The 22168-nt window shown below is 36.8% G+C and overlaps 1 protein-coding gene across 2 annotated transcripts in view; it reads left to right on the top strand.

Annotated features, from left to right (window-relative positions):
* Positions 1-22168, top strand: part of HOMER1 (homer scaffold protein 1) — an 87493-nt gene that overhangs the window by 21306 nt on the left and 44019 nt on the right. For both annotated transcript variants that reach the window (XM_061475881.1, XM_061475879.1), the window contains exons 2-5: positions 2354-2510; positions 7658-7789; positions 12070-12162; positions 19733-19875. In XM_061475881.1, coding sequence (XP_061331865.1) covers positions 2354-2510; positions 7658-7789; positions 12070-12162; positions 19733-19875 — 525 coding nt within the window. The remainder of the gene's footprint in view (positions 1-2353; positions 2511-7657; positions 7790-12069; positions 12163-19732; positions 19876-22168) is intronic.

Here is a 22168-nt window from a genome sequence, read left to right as displayed (position 1 = left end):
AACTAATACTCCTATAACTAATATTACTTCAGCTGAATTAGTTGAAACTTTCAGAATAGGAGGGCAACATCTCCTGTGTGGATAATGGAAGAACAAAATCTTTGAGTAGAGATTGATTAGCTGAAGTTACAAATCTTGTGTATGTTTTATATGTTACCTTTTGTTTGTTTATGACTGTTTTAACGAATCTAAAATATAAGTAGCTCTGTAGTGTGTTGCCACAGAAAAGTACAGATGGCGTAATTGAACAGCAGCTTCAAAGCACTCGAGTGGCACATTAGTGACTGATTCTGTACAACATTAAGTCCTGTAGACATAAGGTGCATAACTTCCATTTGTTCACAGAAATAATCAAATGTTGATCATCAAGTGTCAAAGCATTGGTGTAATCTACAGGCATCTGAAGTTTAGCATCTTTGTCAACCTTAATTACTCCAGTAATCTGGCGAAATCAGGATTTATGCAACTAATTTAACAAAGAGAGCTATGTTTTTTTCTGAGTGTAGACAGCTTGCCATTCACCAAAATGATAGTTTCAGTTAAAACATGTAAAGAAAAGACTAAATCTAGTCTTATCAGAAGCAACTGAAAAAGTGTAAGTAAGCTTAATTTTTGCTGTTCCATACCTTACTATAACTGTGTTTGATCCCGAAATACGCTCTGCAAAGTGCTCTGGCTTATCTTTGAGCAACACTGCTGAGGAATCAACAGGGATGTGAGGCCATCTCATCAAACACATTGAGGATGTTTAGCTGGGACTATGGAAGATTTTTGTCCTGATAGTGCAGGAAAGCAGCAGCTCAAGGCTGAAAAATAAGCTTTTACTGACGCTCCTGGTCGTTCTAGTTGCATAGTTTCTGCCTGCGTTTTACGTATTGAAATCCTAAACTATGGTATGTTACACCCAGTAGTGTGATGTACTGTACTGTGACAGAATTGAGTGTCACATTTGGGTATGCTTAATTGGGAGGTAAATACAAAAATGTATTTATATTGAAGACAACAACTAAAATTTAACTGAAAAAATAGTTGTATTATAGAATCATAGACTAGTTAGGGTTGGAAAGGACGTAAGATCATCAAGTTCCAGGGCAGGGGCACTTCACAGTAAGCCATGCCACCCAAGGCTCTGTCCAATCTGGCCTTGAACACTGCTAGGGATGGAGCATTTACCACTTCTTTGGGCAGTCTGTGCCAGTGCCTCCCACCCCCACAGTAAAGAACTTCTTCCTTATATCTAACCTAAACTTCCCGTGTTTAAGTTTGAACTCATAACCCTTTGTTCAGTCACAACAGTGCCTAATAAAGAGTCCCTCTCTGGCATCCTTATAGGCTCCCTTCAGATACTGGAAGGCTGCTATGAGGTCTCCACGCAGCCTTCTCTTCTCCAGACTGAACAGCCTCAACTTTCTCAGCCTATCTTCATACAGGCGGCGGTCCAGTCCCCCGGTCATCCTCATGGCCCTCATCTGGACTTGCTCTAACAGTTCCATGTCCTTTTTATGTTGAGGACACCAGAACTGGAAATAAGGTCCAGGAGAGTTTCCTTACATCCTGGAAATGGAGAAAACAGAGTCCAAAAAACTAAAAAGTTAAAGTTCCGGTACTTAATATCTTTGGGTTTGATAACAGCATTCTTTGAAGATTACAGCAATCCCTTTGTCTCTAAAATGTAGCTAAATTTAAGCTGAAAACCAGTTCAGTTACACTAAAGTATTTGTAGATTTCTATGAAGTTGTAAATTCTAAAGTATGGTAGGTAGTTTAATTTGCTAAGCAGTTAACTTTGTGGATGTTATGCATACTTAGTGTTGCTATGAAAATCTTCATGTTGTGAAGATCTGAAGAGTGAGGGTTTCACAACACGTTCTTGGCCATAATTAATGTTAGTTTTAGAGTAATTGCATTGAATTAGACAGTTTAGTTTCAGATTATGCCCTAAAATTGATTAGAATAATAGAGTATTACAAGATTTTTAGAGAAGATTGGGGCTTAAAGTCATCCACCTTTTGCACTGTAATGATGTAACTTTAGTGCCAGTGAGTTTAAATGTATAGATATGGAGGGTGAAGGCTTGAGAAAGATGGTGGGAAAGGGCTGAATCTGTATTAGAGATGTCTGTCTTTATCTGACTGTAGAGCTGGGTGCTGATTTTTGTGTTAGAAGGCTTTCAGTTTGCTTGCATATATAAATGTAGTTACTTGCTCTATGCAGCAACACATCCAGATGCTCTTAGGAAAGAAATTGGCACGAAAAATGAAATGTGGACATCCCAGTGGGTACAGCTGTCAGATAACTTGTGTGCAATGATGTTATGTACAAATTAGATTCATTACTTTTACTTTATCCTTCAGGGAGCAACCTATCTTCAGCACCCGAGCTCATGTCTTCCAGATTGACCCAAACACTAAGAAGAACTGGGTTCCCACCAGCAAGCATGCTGTTACTGTGTCCTACTTCTATGACAGCACAAGGAATGTCTACAGGATAATCAGTTTGGATGGTGCAAAGGTAAGTTTTATTTCTGAAAACTTGTTTGCTTCATCAATTTTTTAATTTATTTTCTAGACTGATGTTCATGTATCTTTTCAAATGCGCTGTCATTATCTGAGTAACAGATTACTGACATGTTAAAATGGTAACATAGCTTCATTGCATGTTCTGAGTGTTTATTTGAAAATGCTGTTTTCCGTGCGTTCATATTTACTGTGGTATATCTGCTGAATTTAAGGGATGACCAGTTAATTACTATTATGGGCAGTCTAAAAAGACATTCCCTGTGAGATGCACTGGAAAGTACAAGTAGGGTTGCAAAAACCTGTTTTCATCTCCTTTCATCCCCACATTCAATGTTCTCTCAATATCATTGGCTTCAGCATTATGAAGGACATCTGTTTGCTGCCCATAATCACTTAGTAAATACTTTGTTACGTAATCTTCCAATTTGTGCTGTAGAGAATGTGAAGATTCCTTCCTAATAAAGCTCTCGATGGTAAGCTTCTACTAAAACTCAGTTGGTTTCAGCTTGTGTTTTGGGGGGAAAGTGTGTTTGTTTGGTTTTTTTTTTTGTTTTTTTTTTAGGAAGGGTAATATGTTGAACTGTTGAGGTAAGAAACCTTGTCTAGGAAATTAATTTGACATGGAGAAAGTATGTGACTATTCCTTGGTTTCTATCCCAAGTAGGTATAAAACCAGTAACTTTACAAACAACATATCAGAAAAGCTCTGCAATAAGGGCATTGAAGATACACAGGATATAATCAAAAGTTGTAATCCTCTAAGGAGACTTTCATTTGCAACATCTGGAGATGCATGAGTTCATGATGTTTGGAGTGAAATACTTCATTAGAGCATAGCAATATTCACAGAGATTTTGCGGCTGTTTATTGAAAGTTGTTTTTAAAAATATCCAGAGTATTGGTGTTTTAAACGAGGAAGGAGAATTTCTGTCATAAAGGAGTATGTAGAAGTAGATTGCATAGTCAAAGATCTCTGTATGATACTACTTTAAATGACTGAGACTCTAGTATCACAGCCTGCCATCATTCTTCCAAATTTAAATCTTAGTTTGTTTCTTCCCTTCCCAGTCTTCCTTCAAATGAGTCTTTTAGTTCTGTCAAATAATTAAAATATCTTTGTGTGACTTTTTGCAAATAAAGACTTTGGAATTGGAGCTAAATGCTCCAAATCAAGAAATCAAGACTACCGGTGGTAATCTTCAGTACCTTAACTGATACGCAGTTTACAAAATCCTTATTCTGGTACCCACTGGGGTTCCTCTACCTTTGACCAATGCTGCAACTCCTACAAAGTGGCTGCTGAGTTAAATTGTCAAGCAATTGTTCATGTACTTGTTTGTTCTTTTATCTGCTGCAGCATTTCCTTTACAATTACAGTACTGTTAGCAAGGTATATTGGTAATGCAATCTATCACTTTTATTTACTCTCTCTGTGATTGCTGCAGTCCTAATAATGTTTTCATCCAAGTGTTAGATGTCTGACTAAGATCTGTGATCCCAGTCAAGATTAAGAAAGACCCATTGTTTTAGACAACACAACACTGCTCTGAAACACACAGATATATAGCAGGGGGACCCATGGAAGAATTTTAAGGCAGTTTTAAGCATAATTCTGAAATTATTATTATTATTTTTTTTATAGAAACCCCATTTTTTTTTAACATGTCTGCACATATACAGTATAGTATGTACAAAGGGCTAAATGTGAAGATAAAGCATGATCTTCAGTTACCTCTGAAGGATGCTATTGCACATTGCAGATTTCTATTTGAATTTGTTTGTGGGGGTCTTTGGTGTATTTTGAGAAAGGTTTTTTTTTGTTTGGTTGGTTTTTTTTTCCTTATTCCATATCAGTGGGTTTGTGAATAAGATTCAGACAAGATAGGTCCAATAGAAGTAAGTTCTGCTTATTTTTAATGCATGCTGTGTAAGGTTTTCTGATGCTACAGTCTTCTCTTAAAATACCTTTCAGAAGAAAAGATGCAGCTCCCTCTAACTTGGCTACAGAAAATGTTCCAGAACCATAAGGCGTGGTATGTGTACATGCCAAATTTTATAGTCACACAGAATATTTGAATCCCTTTTGCCCATAGCAGGGAGCTCCTGATACAGAAAATCTGATAGAATTCAGAGCCATGCAGCCTTTTTCTCCCACCACTCCCAAGAATCAAGAGAAAGCCTGGAAAGTAAAATTTCTCATACAATATGACATGACAGCATTAAGCAGTTGCTAAGGCTTTCAGCTCTCCTTTATTACATAGTCATTTCATAGCTCCTTGGAAAAATGTGGTTTAGTACTCCTACTAGGTGATGGAAGGAAGCTTCCAGTATTTCCCCAGTAATGCTGCAGACAGACAGTAGCATTATTCCCAGAATCCTGCTGTCTTTTCCATTCAGTCTCAGGCAGTCTCTCAGAAAGAAGATTAAGTAATGTGGTTCATGCAGTATTAGTTAATGCTCTGGTAATTTTTTCACAGATGCAAGGTAGGAAAAAAACCTAATAATGTGTGCCTATCTAAAGCAAGAGAAAATTCTGTAAAAGAGAAGTTTTGCAGTCTGTAGGTTCCATGAGTTTTGTGTATATGATTTCTGTGTCAAATCTCCCATCAGTGTTACTACAGTTGATCTTTGCATTTTAATGACTCTTGTAAAATAAACCAGTCACTCATTAAAGTGATAACCTGTTTAATGCTAAATACAGGCATTAAGTAAGGCCTGTATGAGCAGGTCTTCAGTGGTCTTCCTTTGAAGAAGTTAAAAAAATACTGTGTGTCTTAATTACCAACACTATCAATTTTAGCACAAGATAAAAATCGTATTTGACCACTGCTGTATATCTTGCAGCTGTTGAGTTTGCAGTCAGTAAAATGAACAGCTGAGACACATGCCCTGTTTTCTCATAGCTAAACTAATATGAAAGGAAAACATCGAAACTGTTTTATAATTCCAGCAAAATCTAAAGATAACAAAATCAGTTTTCTTCAAAAGCTAAATGTCTGCCTGTCATATTGACTCTGTTCTGGTTTAAAGATGTTCTTGTGCATTTATACTAATAACATTCTTAAAAGTTGATGAAATATTTGACACTTGTTATACTGGTAACTGTACAGTGAAATCTGGCATAGAGAACAGTTAAAGTAGTACCTATTTGAGTAGGCAAGACAGGCTTAATTATAAATTTTAATTTTAAAAATAAGCGTTTAATATTTAAGATGACGATATGAAGGGTTCATACCTAGAGTTTTCTAGAAGTAGCTGAAACTGACTATATCTGTAGTATTCTATAGCACTGCACTTTTTAAAAGCGTGATTAGTTTAGCACATGAGGGATCCGGCATACTAATGCTTTTAATTCAGAGAGGACTGAAAGCCTTATTTCTTTGTGAAATTAGTAAGTCTAATGAAAAAATACTTTTTTTTTTTTTTTATATCACTGGGATCTGAATTTAGTTTTCCCAGTGAGAAACTGTCTTTGGACTCATTGTCTGCTGGAGTGGAGCCTCCTGGTTTTTCTCTTCTCGAAAATAAAGAATCACAGCAACTCTTTCTCATTAACTACTACAACTGTTTTTAAAAAGTTTTTTTTTTTTCCCAGCCTGTCTCCATTGCAAGGAAGCAAGTTGGCAGTCATTGTAACCCAGCCTAAATGTAGACTGCTGTCAAAACATACAGCCCATTCTGGTCAAGGCAGCTTGTTTTGGGTTCTCTTCTGTGCAGCGAGCCATGTGGTCAGCTTGAAGCAGTGACCAGTCTCAGCTAAAAGTTGGTTGGTTCTCCAGGGTTTCTTGCTCCATGGTTTTTTAATTTGCAACCAGATATGCCATTGTCACGGCAGCAAATGCTAGTCCTGCAAGCTTGCAACGTGCCTGTTGCTTGCAGGTCATAAGGCCCTAACCTCAAAGTCATCTTCTGCATTACCGAAGTTACATCCATGGCATAATGCACAGAGTGAAATGTGTAACGCATATTCAAATTAATTAGCAATGGATGTCTAGGTTGCTTAAGCCCTAGGTTACAACATAGCTAGAGCTCGAGTTGGGAGGAATACTATTTTATACACTGTCCACAGGATATTTGGTTTCCAGCACATTACTGCTAACAGCTGCCGCAGCAAGAGAGGTGGAGCTTTAAGTGAATTTGCACAGCTCTATTCTGGGCTTCCACCAAACTCTATACTGACATAATTTAAGTCAGCTGGACAGTTCTGTGTTGTAGATTTAGAATAACATACTACAGGATTCTAGAATGATTTGAGTTAGAAGGAACCTTGAAGATAATGTAGTACCAACCCCCTGCCATTGGCAGGGACACCTTCCACTAGACCAGGTTGCTCATGGAGCATGGCCCCATCCAACCCAGCCTTGAACACTTCTACAAACTTTAATGTGATGGAAATACTGTTGAAATCTGTGGTAAAACTTTAGCTGCTTTTAGTGGAACCAGCATATCATCCAGTAGTTGACTATTTTGTTTACGTTAGCGAAGTTGTATGCTGGAGGATGTGCTTCTGCCATCCTGTATAAAACAAGAACTAGAGAAGAAAAATGATTCTAAGAGCAGCTCTTCTTCTATAGCTGGTGTATGACCCTGTCACTGTTAGGCATGCCTGTGTGTATATAAAGGAAAACCAGATTCTTTTAGTACAGAAACTTAAAAATAAATTGTCCTCATTGTTTTATTGTGTATTTTCCAGTGAGAACCGCATATGCAGAGCGGGTGGGGGAATGCAACAGTGCTGCTTACACTGCAGCTTGAGAGGCCTTTCCTTAGTGGACAAAGAAATGCACTTGTGAGACAAAAATGGACTTCGCCAGTTCTATTCTGATCTCATTAGCTTATGCAGATGCTTTTTAAAGCTCTTCTTTTAGACCTGCTATCTGTTATATGACTGCTTGCAGTTGCAAACAGGTGCCCCCCCCCCCCCCCCCTCCGCTTTTGCTGCTTTTACAGAATGTATGTGAAAATATGCTTTTGTAATTTTAGCTGTCACTGAATTAGAAAACTGCTCCCTTAGTTCACAGTGTGTGTCTCATTCAGTATACACAGATACTTGACTACAGTGTTGGCTTTTTTAATTTTCAGTAGTCTTTGAATAAAAAAAAACAAACCTTTCTCTTACAATCGTTACTATTTTTTCAGGCAATAATAAATAGCACCATCACCCCCAACATGACATTTACTAAAACATCCCAGAAGTTTGGTCAGTGGGCAGACAGCAGGGCTAATACGGTCTATGGCTTGGGATTTTCATCTGAACATCATCTTTCAAAAGTAAGTATGACCAGTGGCAACTGTTCAGCTAGTTAGGCAGCTTAAGAATACTTGATTCCTGCTCAGTGTATCTTGAGTCAGTGCTCGCTACTGTTGTTATTTAAAAATAATTTTACTGTTGTTGTTATTAAAAAATAATTTACAAAAATTGTTCTGTATTGATTCCTGTAGTGTAAAAAGGCAAGACAAAGTGTGATACCTGCAAATTTTCTTCTAATTGATGGAGGGAAGGTGGGAGATGTAAGCCAGCTCAACAAATGTTGCTAACTCTTCCTAATTACTGATTTGTTAGGTTTCTCTTTTTTCTGAAGTTGTTTTTCCATTACAGTTTTTCATGACAGAATTTGAAGGACTAAACAGTTCAGCTTTTCTTCTGTATTTAGAGCTCCTATGGAAATAAAATGCGGTAGTCTTCAGATGCATTTTTGTCTTTTAAACCACATTCACTTTCCTACTATGTAGTACATTAAATTACAGATATTTCAACATCTGCAGGCTTAAAATAAAGCTAGTGTGAAATATATTCAGTGTAAAAGAAAACTACATTTTCTTATTGGAATGCAAAAGTTGGAATGTTTACCAAAGAAACTCTGTGTCATCCATGAGGGTTTTTTTCTGCTCTACTTGTGCAGAGGCAGGTACTTCTTCCAAGGAAAGGAGTAACCCCTGTTTCTCAAACTGATGGTATAGTTCCCCAGAACACCCTTTCCACAGTACCTATTGCTGTTAATACTAATGCAGTAGGTGAGTCTAGAAACTGTACAAGCAGTGTCAATTTTTATCCAGATGAGGAATTTCAGTTCAGTTTACAAACAATTTTCTATATTTAGCAGAGAATTTTCATCTTTGAAGTATACAAAACATCTGGAAACCCAAGTGTAATAAAAGGAATGTATAGTACAGATTTAAGTAAGAAATAGTGATTGGCTTGTTACATAAAAAGAAACCAAGCCAAAAAAATCCAACGAAAAACCCCATCACAAAACAAAACAACCCCAACAAAACAACAAAAAAAAACGAACTGAACCCCACCCAAAATGAAAATTCATACCTGCCCTTTTGAGAAATTGCCACTAACCAAGGATAAGCATAAACCTGTTAGAAAAACCTTAAAATAAGAGCCAATGCTTTTTTTTTGACAAATATTACACTTGTAAGATCTTTTTCCTTTCCTAATCAGACAGCTTTCATTTCCACGAAGTAACACAAATACAGGAAATTTTGGATGATACTAATACCATGTGTGCTTTTGTGTGCCTGTCATTGCATCAGTGAACTTGGAAACTTTGTCACTTACATTGGTTTGTATGTCCTAGAGGCACTTGCTTGCCAATGTAGTAATAACATTTCTCAATATTTCAATGCATTTAGCATAAATTCTAGTTTACTTTACCTTATTCCGTTGACTAACTTGTTTTCCTTTACCACAGAATGCTTCTTTGGAGGCAAAGTATCATAAGGTAGTCATGCACACTGTGTTTGACTGACTTTAAACACTGGGTTATCTTTGCCAGTGAAAATATTTTTGTTTTTTTATCTGTCCTTTTCTTGACTCTTTTCTTGCTCTCCCCATGTGGTTCTGCCTGCCTTCTTAATTACAGTCCTATTCTATACTGCCTTCAAAGGGATGTCTAAGAGTTTTAAGTATGGCTTTGGCTTAAAACTATATTGCTCTTGAAAAAAATACCTGAAAAGCTACAGTAAATATTTTATCCCAAATGCACTTTTGATTAGTAGTTGCTCAGATTGCTGTGTTTTACAAAGAATACGCAAATCTGTTGAGAAACATGCCAAGTCACAGACCTTTCCTGGAGCTTATGGTAATGAATCTTCAAGACCTTTTCAGCACAGTGTTCCTCTTCTGTTATATCTTAATATGATGCCTTAGTATATTATGGTATCTCAATACTCATGTGAATTGAAATTGCTGATTGTTACTACTAAAATTCATAAAGGTTATGAATTTTTATGTTATTTTAAAATTAAAAACCATATTTGATGAAGGAAGGAAACTTTTCTTTAGATTACAGTCCTGGAGTTGGTAGATATGTTGGTCTTGGAATCAGAAAAGCTGAATTGGAAACTGTGGATCTGCTGTGTAGCTTTAGAAAAATCCTATCTGTATTATTTTTCTTGTCTTGTCACTCTGCTCAGATTATAAACTCATTTCTGTGCACTGGCATCATAGTCAGGTTTACCAGAGCACTCTTTGGTACACCTAGCACTGTAGAACATGAAATCTAATTTAGAGGTGAAGGCACTACTGGATATTAATAACAGGGTTAACAAATAAACTGTATTAATGGATTTGTTCCAACACAACTTGCTTCTGAAAGTTGCCTTCTTTTCTGTATTTGATTTGCCAAAACCCTTAAGTGAACAACCCTGTTGTATGCAATTTGTTTTTCAGCAGTGTCTCTCTGCCCCAATACAATATTTCAAGTTCCAGGGAGCAAAAGACAGCCTGCAATAAAAAAAAATAAAAATTAGTCTAGTCTGTGACTGATTCCAACATTTTAATGAAGCAAATAATCAAGAGCAGATAGAATAAACTGGATATTCACTTCTGGTTCATGTGCTTTTGTCCTCCTACACTAATTACTAGGGTAGGGTGCAACAGTGATAACCTCTTTTTTGTGCAGTTATTGTGATTGGTAATTAGTGGAGTGAGATTATCTGATAGAAAAATAATGGCACTCAGATATTTAATTTTATTGTATACTGGTTTTATATGAAATTGATTTATCTTCTTTAGACCTTTCCTCAATAAGTTAGACCAAAAATTCACCTGCAGATTGTTCCATCAGCAGTCTGTGATGAAATAAGTTTTCTGTGTTGAAGAATATTCCTTTCACAGGATTTGTAACAGAGTCCCTCTTGCTGTGCAGTAGGAGGAACAGAATATTCCATGATTTTCAGAAAAAAATGAGATGACTTTGTCATTGAGAATATACAGCTCTGCTTTAGATAGTATATTGATGCATAGTAAGAAATACTCTTCAGGTTTGCTGTCTTTCCCCTTTGAATTAGTTGATCTGATTTATTCTTTATAATTCAAGAATATGCTAAATGGGAAAAATGCCATTATAAATAGTTGTAAGGGCCTCCTGTAATCTCCCTGTACAATTTTTCCTTAAAATACTGATCCTCCAGAAAATTTTTCCTTTCATACTGTGAGATCTCATCTTCGTTATTCAGGAATTTTATCAAGAGATTGCTATTATACATCACCTGGCTGTCTCAAGGAGGCCCAGTAAATTTGTGAAAATTTCCACTACATTAGTCATGTTGGCTCTTTTTAGAGCAGTATCCATTTGTCTGTCTTAAATATTTTCTTACAGTTTCTGCCATTGTGATACAGAAGATCGTATTTACTGCCTTGTCTGTGTTCAGCCATTTATTCTAAACCTCAGCATCATGTTTTCCATTCATCAGTCCTCTGGTCTTAAAGCTGATTTAACAAATAGATTACCCATCAGATTTTGAGGTCTGTGTACAAGTCTCTAAATAAGTATCATCTAGTTCTGGTGATCTGTTGCCAATGTTGTTACCTGTTCTGAGACGTTTTTTGATGCTGGATTAGACTTTGAGGAAATGCATGCTTTTAAGTAACCTGACAGGTGAAATGTAGCATACGAATGGAGAGAAATTATATTTCCTCAAATACTAATAGCCTACCAGAAGTTTAAAGACAATAAAGTTTTTTAGGTCTTGCATGGCAAGTGAAGTTCTGATGGAAGAAAACTGGGAAGATTGAGTCACACAAAGGGTAGCCTTCATGCCTTCTAAATACATTGAGTGCAAATGAATTTCTTTGTATACTGCTGCTAGGGAGTTTTAGAAGCTGTTGGTGAAGCTTCCAGTGTTTTTGCAGAATCATTTCAGTCTTAAGCTGATCATACGAAGATAAATGTTTTGTATAAAAGCAGTAAGAAACAAAAACTAATGCTTGGCTATTATAGCAATTAGTGTAATATCAAGCTGAGATCTATGAAGCAAAACTTTCCTCTAGCCAGAGAAATTAACCTTCATTCTTAATAAAGTGATTTAATTTCTCAAGTGTAAGGGTGAATTAAGTGTGCATTGTGTCTGAAAGTTACATCACTGTGCAACTCACTTAAATGAGTATATAATAAGGAGAAAACTAAAAAGTTCTACTGACAGAATTTGACTTTGTAAAATGTTAACTGCAACATTCTGTTCTGCATGTAAAGTACTACTTCACGCCTACTCTTTCTCTTTTTCCTTTTTTTTTTTTTTTTAAACATATGTACCTTCAGTTTGCTGAAAAATTTCAGGAATTCAAAGAAGCTGCAAGACTAGCAAAGGAAAAATCCCAAGAAAAGATGGAGCTAACAAGTACACCCTCTCAAGTGAGTCTTGTTGCCTTATTGAAGCCTTGTACTTCATATCTGTGCTACTTACCGTATTGTATCTTACACACAGATGTTGTATTAAAATTGGATGTGATACTTCTCAGTTACCGTGATTACTCTCAACAGTCAGCTGGAAGTGTCAAGAAGTCTAATAGTACATGTAACATACTCTACAAAAGTGTCAGGGGGACTCGTTTTAAAATAACATTTGCCTTTTGTTTACTCCTATTCCTTTCTTTGAGCTTCACCCAGAAAATGAGTAAACATGGTGAGCAGTTATGTAAGTAAATCTATAGTGAACACCTTTTGTGTTTGTTCCATATTGTATCTATAAAACTTCAGGACTTTTGTAAAGGACAAAATTTGCAGAAGAATTATTACAACAAAAATTGAAGTTAAAACAACAAACTATTTCCTATTGTGTAGTATTGTGCAGTGTGTTGGATTTGCTTTGAAAAAAGCAATTGCATGGGGCTTTTATGCCCCTCTACTCCTGCTCTCCCCTCCTCTCCAGTGTTCCTGTCTCTGTGTGTAGCTGTTTGCTTTGTTTTAAGCAATAGGGAAGTCAAAGGTAATTCCTTCTCTTGGAGGATGAAGCAACTTTAAAACTACAGCAGGGGTGACTGAGTTGACTAGGATTAAAGCATTGAATCAGTGCATCTCTTGGGTACTTTACACAGTAATATGCTCCTGATCTTTGATGGAACAAAGATGGAAGGCGATTTGTAACATAGTGTACAAATAGTTTTATTGCCACCAGAAGGCTACATTTGGTGTCCTTCCAAGAGAAGTCAGTGGAAACCACAAGAATGCACCCAGTGAACCAACATCCTGTTGTTTTCTAGTAGGCATTTTGCCCAAGTACTAGGTTGGCTTTGCTGTTAATGACAAACTGCTTGCACTGGTGTAATAGGAGAAAAGTAAGGCCTTTTTTATTAGTTTCCTTGGCTGTATCTCACTTTCTGATAAATTCCATAAATAAACACAGAGATAATGGAAGCAGGTATTTCAGTGTTACAACCTAATATATACTTGGCTTTAGAAACAGTGAAGTGCTTCAGCTAGGCCTCTAGTTACTCAATATTATAGGCAAAACAATTCCTCTGCTTCTCTTCTGGCATGTTTATTAATATTCTAGACTCAGAAGGTAAATCCAACATAGTAGAATGGAGTGACTTAGTGTTTGGTTTGGACATAAACTTGAACTACTTACTCAGAGACAAGATAATTTCATCTGACAACTGCCCATAGTTAAAGCTTTCTCTTTAAAATATATGAGCTATTAGTATTATTAGTATTCCGGACAGACTTCCTTTTATACATGGAACCTAACATTTTATACTGTAGGCAGTTACAGAAATGTTACCTTGAGTGATTCTGTAATGCATGTTGAGAGCTGCAATTTAATTAATCCGCATTTAGGAATAATTTTCCATTCAGGACTTCTCTTGTCTTTTCACTGTGTTGGTAAGTTAGCATATTATTCAGAAAGATACAGTTAATGCAAGTGCCAGCACATCAGCATAGTATTCTTCACATACTCAAAGCTTCTCATTACTTCCTCACAGAGAAGGGACTTGAATCCAGAACTTTGGAGCAGGTGAAAGACAATGACTTCATAGCAAACTGTAGCACTTCCATGGCACTGGGGCTCATTCAGAGAGGTTTATGACTGGAGAAAGATGGGTGCTTGATAGCAGGAAGGGAAAAGCAGGACCCTTGAGACATTCAGAGGACCACTTGCAGTCATATTGACCAACTGCCAAAGAGTGGCTGCAAGGCAGATAATTCAGGTGTTGCCTTTCTCAGTCATTTACAACTCCTCTTTATTTTTTGCCTAATGATCCTTTACAGAGAGGAAGGAGGGAGGGAGACATTTTCAGGGGCTAGTTAAGGCTTCACAGGAGCCTGGCTTTTTTTAGGAAGCTTTGACAGGAAAGGCACTGGGAGGTAGTGTGCGAGTAGTGAACTATATAATGGTAACCCAGTTAGCTACAAGTGTCAGTTGCTCTCCTGTCTGGAGACTGGCAAAACATACGTGTCAGACAAAATGTTTTATTTCTCTTGGTACTGCTCTAAAATAAATGCTCTTACTATTTATGAGTTAATTAAAGTACCAGGTATGGTAAATTGGCCACCCTCTCTGCTACACAATTTTAAAAAAGAAAAAGTACATGTGCTTTTTTCTGCATTCAGTATGTCCCTGCAGATTGATCTTCATTAAAATATCTCTACAACGAATAATAGCATAACAAAACCCTGCATAGGGCATTTGCTGTTCATTGCAGATACTGCTGGTTTGTGTGAGTTTCAATTCTGAATGTTCTGCAAAAAGTTGTTGTGAAATTGGAAAGAAATATAAAACTAGACATAGTAATAGAAGTATCTCAGAAATAGAATATGTATTTGTAGTTCAAATACTTGCTCGAGTTAGCCATCCTAAAACTTAAGAACAGTCTTATCTGAGGCCCACTGAAGTTAGGCTGCTTCTCTAAGGTGTTAGGAGCTTTAGCAAAATCCTGGTACTATTCTTCTAGGTATTTCCACTAGAAAGATGCCTCAGTGGCCCAGAAGTAGTAGTTCTGGGTTGAGTATTTTTTTGATATTCTGATTCATCTGATGGCATGTATTCTTTGGCTTTTGTGTGTGTGTAACACATAGTAGAAAGAAAACAATACATAGCTGGATTTCTGGTTACTCAATAGTAGGAGTTCCTTTTCTGCTAAGCTGTAATGCTGCTAATTCTAAAGTCTGCATTCTTACTGTTTCTTTAATACTGTCTGTTCTCCTCCTGTTTACCAACAGGCTTTGCTTTATTTTCCCAGAATATTAGATAATATATAAAATCACCATTTACCTTAAATATAAAAAGAACTTCACTTGTCCACAGAAAGACGGTGGCCTGGACCAACAAATTAAAAGCGAGATATTGCTGTGTAAAGTCCCACCAAGTGCATGGTGCTTTCTTGAAATGAGGAATGCATTGTTTTTGTGTCAGAACTTGTACTTTGAACCTGAAGATGGATTCCTATAATAGTACACACTTTATCTGATATGTCTGGAGGCTGTCTGTTTTACTTCTGAGACCACCTGGGCACATAGGTACCCCCGTCTGGTGTCCCTTCAACTCAGCCTTAGGTAATAAAGCTTTGCAATGCTCTTACCTTATTTATATAAAACTAAAATACTGATTCTCCTGCTGTGCCACCTCCTATTTCCCACACCTATCTTATAATATAGGGAATTAATTTGCTCAGATCAGGAACTCATGGATGTTATAGTGACAAGCCACCCGTAGTCTGTTTTCAGTTGCAAGCTTGCCTATGCACTAAAAGCAACACGTAGATCTGGAGTTCACTGAGCTTACAGGAAGCAATAGCCTGAAAACTGTGTGTGTATTCCCCCACCTTGTTGTTTTGTTGTTTTTTTGTTTTGTTGTTTTTTTTACTTTTAAAATTACTTTAACTTGGTGAAAGTGTAGAACCAAATAGAGCAGTTTGTGTGGTCTGCAGTCTCACCTTATCAGTCTTGCAACCAGATGGAGTTTTGAACCTCAGTTCTTTTTCTCTAAGCAAGAATCTGCCCTCAGATATTGCTTTTAACCCTGGTCTTTTCAGATTAGGACTTTTGTTAATATTTGAAATTATGTGGTGACTAATTTACTCAAAATAGTCTTGTCTGCAATTCTGATCCCTTTTTATGCAGACTATAAGGAATAGCTGGTGCCTGAAAAGTTGTAGAATCACATAATTTTTTAGTGCAAGAATTGGGTTGGTTTTGGCAAAATGGTCATGGCAAAAAAAAACCTGTTGGCTTTTTCTTTGTAGAAGTACAGAATTTGCTTAGAAAGCTTGTTGAAAAAGTAACTTTCTGTGTGACTTTCTATGCTGGAACAAACATTTCTTGTAATTGTTATTGTACCTGAATCAGTAGCTGGCAGACTTACACCATTGCCAGTCAGTACTGAACAGAGAAGCGCCATGAAGAACAGCAATGCCAGGGAAGTGTATGGAATACTTAAAGAGGAAGCGGTATAATACGTAGTAGGAAAGCAAGCTGGAATTGATGGGTTCATGATTTTAGAATGATCTACTCCTTTTATTCTGTTCTCTATCTAGTCACCATTAAAAAGTGGCTTGGTCTGTGGTGTGAAGTCCCTTGTTTTACTATAGAGACTCTTGTGAGTGTATGCATTTTGTTTGTAAGATTTTAAAATTGAGGCATCTTTTGATGAGTGCCCCTATGTTACATGTAGTTTATATACTGTGTGCCCTGTCATTTTTATACTGCTTGGCATCACTGAAGTCCTGCATACCCAGTTAGTAGGGAGCAGAGCTCCATTAGACAGTGCAGATCTCTGACAAACTCTTAAATAGCAAAATATACCTGAGCCAGACTCTCATGTCTTGCCTACTCATCATGTGGAAAATACTAATCCTCAAGAGCATGTGTAAATCCAGGACTGGTGAGTGACTTAAAGTTCAATATTCTCTAGAAAACCTATATATGATACAACAGTGGTACCACAGGAGAGCTGTTAATCCTTTCTTCTCAAATGTATGAAAAGCCTGTAACTGTCATGACTGGGAATTATCAGGCATTAAAATACATCACTGATTTATAGGAAGACTTGTCATTTTCAGTTTAAGAACTATGTTTTTCAATATTGTGTCTGTACAGTTGAATGTTAGAACTAAATTAACCTGCTATCCCAGCTAGAAGGAAAGGATGAAAATCTCTTTTCAAGCTGACCGCAGTCTCTTCCCCAGCTCTGTGAAGTCTGGAGTGGATGTGTGAAACTACAGTGGTATGGAATAAAAACTTCATTACATAGGAACATCTCACAAAAATGTTTCTAAAATTCTTTTCGTCTGATTAATATAAGATGGGAACACATTATTTTTAAACATTTGTAAAAAAATTGTCCAATGTGAGTGGCTTTCTGTTGTCTTTGGTGCTTTATTTGTAGTCAGCTTCATGATATTTCATTGTACATAAATTATTTATCAGGCAAGGATAGTTGTGAGTGTGTGAGAGCACTAATTAACCTGTATTACTGGTGGAAGAAACACATTCTAGAATCTGATGCTTCTCTTGTACATACAAAATCAGCCCCTCGTGAATTTGCAGGCAGTGAACCCTTAGGTATTACATAGACTATGATTGTCTGCATTAACTTTTTTCACTTCAATTGCATTCAAATTAGAAGTCTATGAGAGTGCTGTACAGAAAAATAAGCCTAGTTGGAACTTGCACATTTGTTTTTCTCCTACTGAAATAATTTTTATGTATTCATACTCAAAACATTTTAGTAAGTAGGCTCTGGCTTTATGTATCTAATAATGGTGGTGCAGGAATTTTAACTTAAAGATGCAAGCCATCTAGGTTTTGTAGAGTGTGTTTTTTTTGTAGAGAGGTATGTATTTTTCAGAGTAGTTAGTGTAGTTTGGGAGGAGGAAATAGGAGAAACTCCTGGGTCCACAATGCCTTTTATTTAATGTCAGTGGAAATTGTCAAATGTCTATCCTGTGAAGGATAATAATAGGCAAAACCATATAATTTGTGTAGAAAAGTTTATTTGCGGGGTTATCTTGCTTACTGCTCTCTTTTCACACTTAATTTCAATTCAGTTTCAGTTCAGTAATATTGTTCTGTAAAAATATTGACTTTTAAAGTATTAACACTTAATAGTTTTGAGTGTAAAATAACAAGCTTTCTGAAAGTAGGTAACAATTTTCATTCATATCATAAACCCCCTACATTTATATTATAAATAATGGTTTTTATCTGTGGAATTAAATCAGTGTAAGCTAATTATTTTTGCTTCTTAATCCATGAGAATTTAATAAGGTGTAGAATGGAGACACTGGTGCATGTGCACAAATGCTAAATATAATATAACTTGAAATCAGTATTAAAATGTTGTATCACGCACTAATTCAGATTGTAGAGTCAGATGTGTATCTCTCACTGTGTGAAAAATATGGCCGAATAAATGCAAAATTTTGACAATTGTTGTGCTACAAAGGCTTAATATAATTTAAAGTGCAATGAAAACATTGAACAACATTTTTTGATTGAGGGACTCCAGAAAGGTGTGGAAAGTGATGATCTTATTTTCTTTAAAAGAACTGAGTTTTTCCACCTAATTAAGTGTCAAAGTCAAGGACAACATGTCCTACAGATGGAGGATTGGCTTCAGTACTGGCTTTCAGAAAGCTTTATCCTTTTAAACTAGCTAAAGGCTACAAGTGGAGGTTCAAAATTAAACCCTGATCTTGTATGATCATGACAACCTTCAGAGACTTTGCAATTCCGTCTGAGATTGCTGTTCTTCGGTTTCCTATGTAGAGTGTCAAAGAGCTGGGGAGAGGACCTCTCAGCTTCAGGGACTGCTTGTGCTTAAACTTAATAACATTAAGTAGCAGTTTATCTAGTCCCCATGCAGGTGGTAGAAGGCTGTGTGAAGATGTTTAACTTACGGAAATTCTGTAATTCAGCCAGTCTTCTGCTGTATAGACACCCCTCTGTGACATTCATTGAACTCTATTCATGAAGCTCTTCTATTTCAGAGTTAAATGTTGTCACTTGGTTACTGAAAGCCTACTAAGACATTTGAAAATTGAGATGAGCTGCTTAGCTTATGTGACTCTCTGATCTCCTGCAAAACCCATTACTTGAAAAAGAATAGAATAGGAAAGAAAACACTAAAATTAAACCACATGCAGGGACTGAAAAGCCTATAATCTTCTAACCTAGGATGTAGGCTACAAGGCTGTACTTTGTTTGAATAAAAAATAAATACTTTTCAGTGACTAGAAATTAGCAAATGGTGTTTGTTGGCCAAAACACAAATGTACGTATTGGAGTGGTGAAGCATGATTAAATCCCCAGGCGTGCCCTTTGCTGGGAGGCAACCATTAAGTTTTTCAGGTGTGCAGTTACATAGCAGTAGTGGCAGCTGTCTGAGTGCAGCTAGGTTGTTCTCCTTCACAGATAATACCACAGCCAGCAAGAGCTAAGCCAGGCTAATGTGCCTGCAAAACTTTCTCAGGGGCTTCGCTGAACAAGCGTTCTTTACAGATGGCTCATTTGTGACACGGTGGATGCACCACCAATGGCCCTTCTCATATTCACTTTGGTTAATAAACAGTATGAAAGATTTTGAAACAAATATTAGAATTGTTTGTTTCACCATGTTAGAATATAAAATAAGAGACAAGAATCCTGGGTGTCAGCAGTCATGCACTGTGTAGTAGGATGAAGGCAGAATGTAATACCAGGTAAGAGAGAGAGAGCTGTAATAAGCAATACAAGAATACTTGCAAATAGTATATAGGTCAGTTGTGTTTTGTACAAGATAATGTGAATGTTATGTTAATAAACTACTTCTAAAATTAAGTTAATGTGATGAAATATTGCCATGAGAGATGCTGGAAGGCTGAACCTTTCAGCAATGCTACTTAAATTTGTGTATCATTTGAGAATTCAAGTTAGCACTTACATGCACATAGCCCTCCTGAGCAGGGCTGTTTGTAATTTTAATGTGTTTTTTGTTTTACTTAAGGAATCAGCTGGAGGGGATATTCAGTCTCCTTTAACGCCGGAAAGTATTAACGGGACAGATGATGAGCGAGTGATGCCAGAAGTGACGCAGAACTCAGAACCAAGGGCTGAACCAACCCAGAACGCATTGCCATTTACCCATAGGTACAGATTCCATTCCCACATCCTGATTAAGTGATACCTGTCTCCTTCCTTGTTAAAGGGACCTTCTCCCATTTTGCATGAAAAAACTCACAAACCACGAAACCTGGCCTCCCCCCCAGAAATGGACTAGCTTTTACATTTGCGCTATACTTTTTTGGTTTTAAGAAAAAGGCAGGTATGAGAAAATATCTTGGAATAAGATTTGGGGGAATATTAATTCAGAGTTTAATCATTTTAACATGAGCCCTTGAACACTGGGTAGTGTAGGTGTCCCTTTAACAGGAAGCATTATTTCTGTGTCTGAGATCTTAGTAAAATTACTGCTTCATAGAATATTCCAATTAAATCATTTTTGCACACATTCCTTAAATGACTGATAGGACTGGATGTTAGCCTTTCATTGGTGAGCTGTTGGAAGAAAAGAGTCTCTTACAGCACTTCTGAATTATGAAGTTTAAAGCAGCCTCTAACTGAACAGTTCTCTTGACGGTTGAAAACATTTTTCAACTTCTTTTGAAATACAAGAGAAGTGTAGTTCTGCTTCAAACTGAATTATGTTTTGTTGCATTAGGAGTGTTGTGCTCTGTTCTTTAAGAAAGCAAAGACTCTATTTAATTATATAGGACTTTCTATTTAACTATCCAAATAATGAGTTAAGATGGATCTCACCTATCAGAAGTTGCTGTAAATGAGTCACTCTCAGTGAAGCACAATGTATTCAGACTGTGGAAAGTAACTGAAACATTTGATAAACTTAGAACAGAGCTAGAAATGCTAGATATATTTTTTTAAACATTGTCTAATTCAGTTTAAATAGAGTTTTAAGAGCTCTTGATCAAAGACTGGGGATTACTAGGACTTCAGGTATGTCATGCAATTCAGAATGAGCAGAGATGCAATTGTGCAGGACTTCTTGGTTTTCGTAAGAGGATAATACTAAATGTATCTGGAAATAATATACATTTTCAAAGGAGAAAGTTACAATTTTGCACTATTTTTTTTAACAGAGTGATTGTGTTTATTTTTATACTTCAACTGTCACTAGTGCATCTATTAAATGTTCTAGAAGCAATGGTCCTTTGTAAGAGTGCTGTGTGCATGTTGAGTGTTGCAAGTGTTGCACATCTGTCAGTGGTCTGTAGTGAGTTCATTTGAACTATTTGTGTTTTGAAATTCGCTGTCAATGTTTTTGTTGAAAGGAGTTGTGATAAAGTTCACATGAGTAGTGGTGTTTGTTTTGGTGGGTTTTTTTTTTTTCCTTTTTTTAAATGATAGCTGCAAGATTTCCTGTCATTCTGCATCTGTAAATGTTTTCTCCTATGTCAGTGTAGTAACTAAGCTCTGCTCTGCATTGAGCATGACTGAAGATTTGCTTTGAAATAACCCAGTTGTAATTTTTTGGTGGTGTAGAATAGAGGTAATGAAACCTTCATGTGTTTTGCATTTTTCTGTCTGCTTCTTGTATGTAGTGTGAGTGCCTGGTTTTAGTTCTTATCCTGTTAAATACCACTAGCTCAAATTGGTTTTCCTACAATAATTCTGCATTTTGAGGGTCATTTCTCATGATTCTGAAAAGACCAGAGTTTTGTGTTGCTAATGGTAGCTTCAGGTTTTTTAGTGAGCTATTGCTGAAGAAAATGCAAATTTTTAAAAAGCTTTGAAGTAGACTTTTGACTAGATATGATTTTTATTATAAATAAATAAAGGTTATTTTTTATAAAGAAGTAAAGATATATGAAACACATGCATGAAAGATGGAAAGTGAAGCTTTCAGGATCGTGTTAGTCTGGGTTAAATGGGCACATTTTATAGAGGTATTTCAAAGTACTGAATTGGCAACTTGGTAGACATACATAGCTGCTTGTGCTGGCTGAAAGCGTGCTCTGTGCAGGCAATCTGGTTGCCTTATTTAAAGGAAAAAAAAAAAAGTTAAATTTAGAACCTTACACCCCTATATATGGAGACTCCCTGGGCTTTTCATGTGTTGGGAGCAGAAAGGGACTGTGCTTCTCATTCCCTGCCCTGCTGATGATGCTGTGTGTTAGCGGCACTCCATGTATGATGGAGAGGAGCTGCTGAACTGAGCCCTTTCCTTGTGCACTGTGGTAACTCCTGCCCATCACTGAGCCTCTTCCTCCTGCACCCTGCTTTTGGGCAAAGGTGAACTTTAGCTGATGCTTCTGGGTGAGGAGGGTAACGCTGGAAGGGCATTCGAGTGTTGTCTTGCTTGTGGCAGTGCTTTATACATTATACATTTATACTCTCAGAGTCACTGAAGCTGCCTATGCTTCAC

This window comes from Pezoporus flaviventris, unplaced genomic scaffold (assembly GCF_033815535.1).
Source record: "Pezoporus flaviventris isolate CSIRO_AGI_PZ_B2104156 unplaced genomic scaffold, CSIRO_AGI_Pfla_v1 ptg000090l, whole genome shotgun sequence".
In the NCBI taxonomy this organism is placed as follows: domain Eukaryota; kingdom Metazoa; phylum Chordata; class Aves; order Psittaciformes; family Psittacidae; genus Pezoporus; species Pezoporus flaviventris.
The sequence above is the reverse complement of the archived record's forward strand: the minus strand, read 5'-3'. Positions and strand labels throughout refer to the sequence as shown.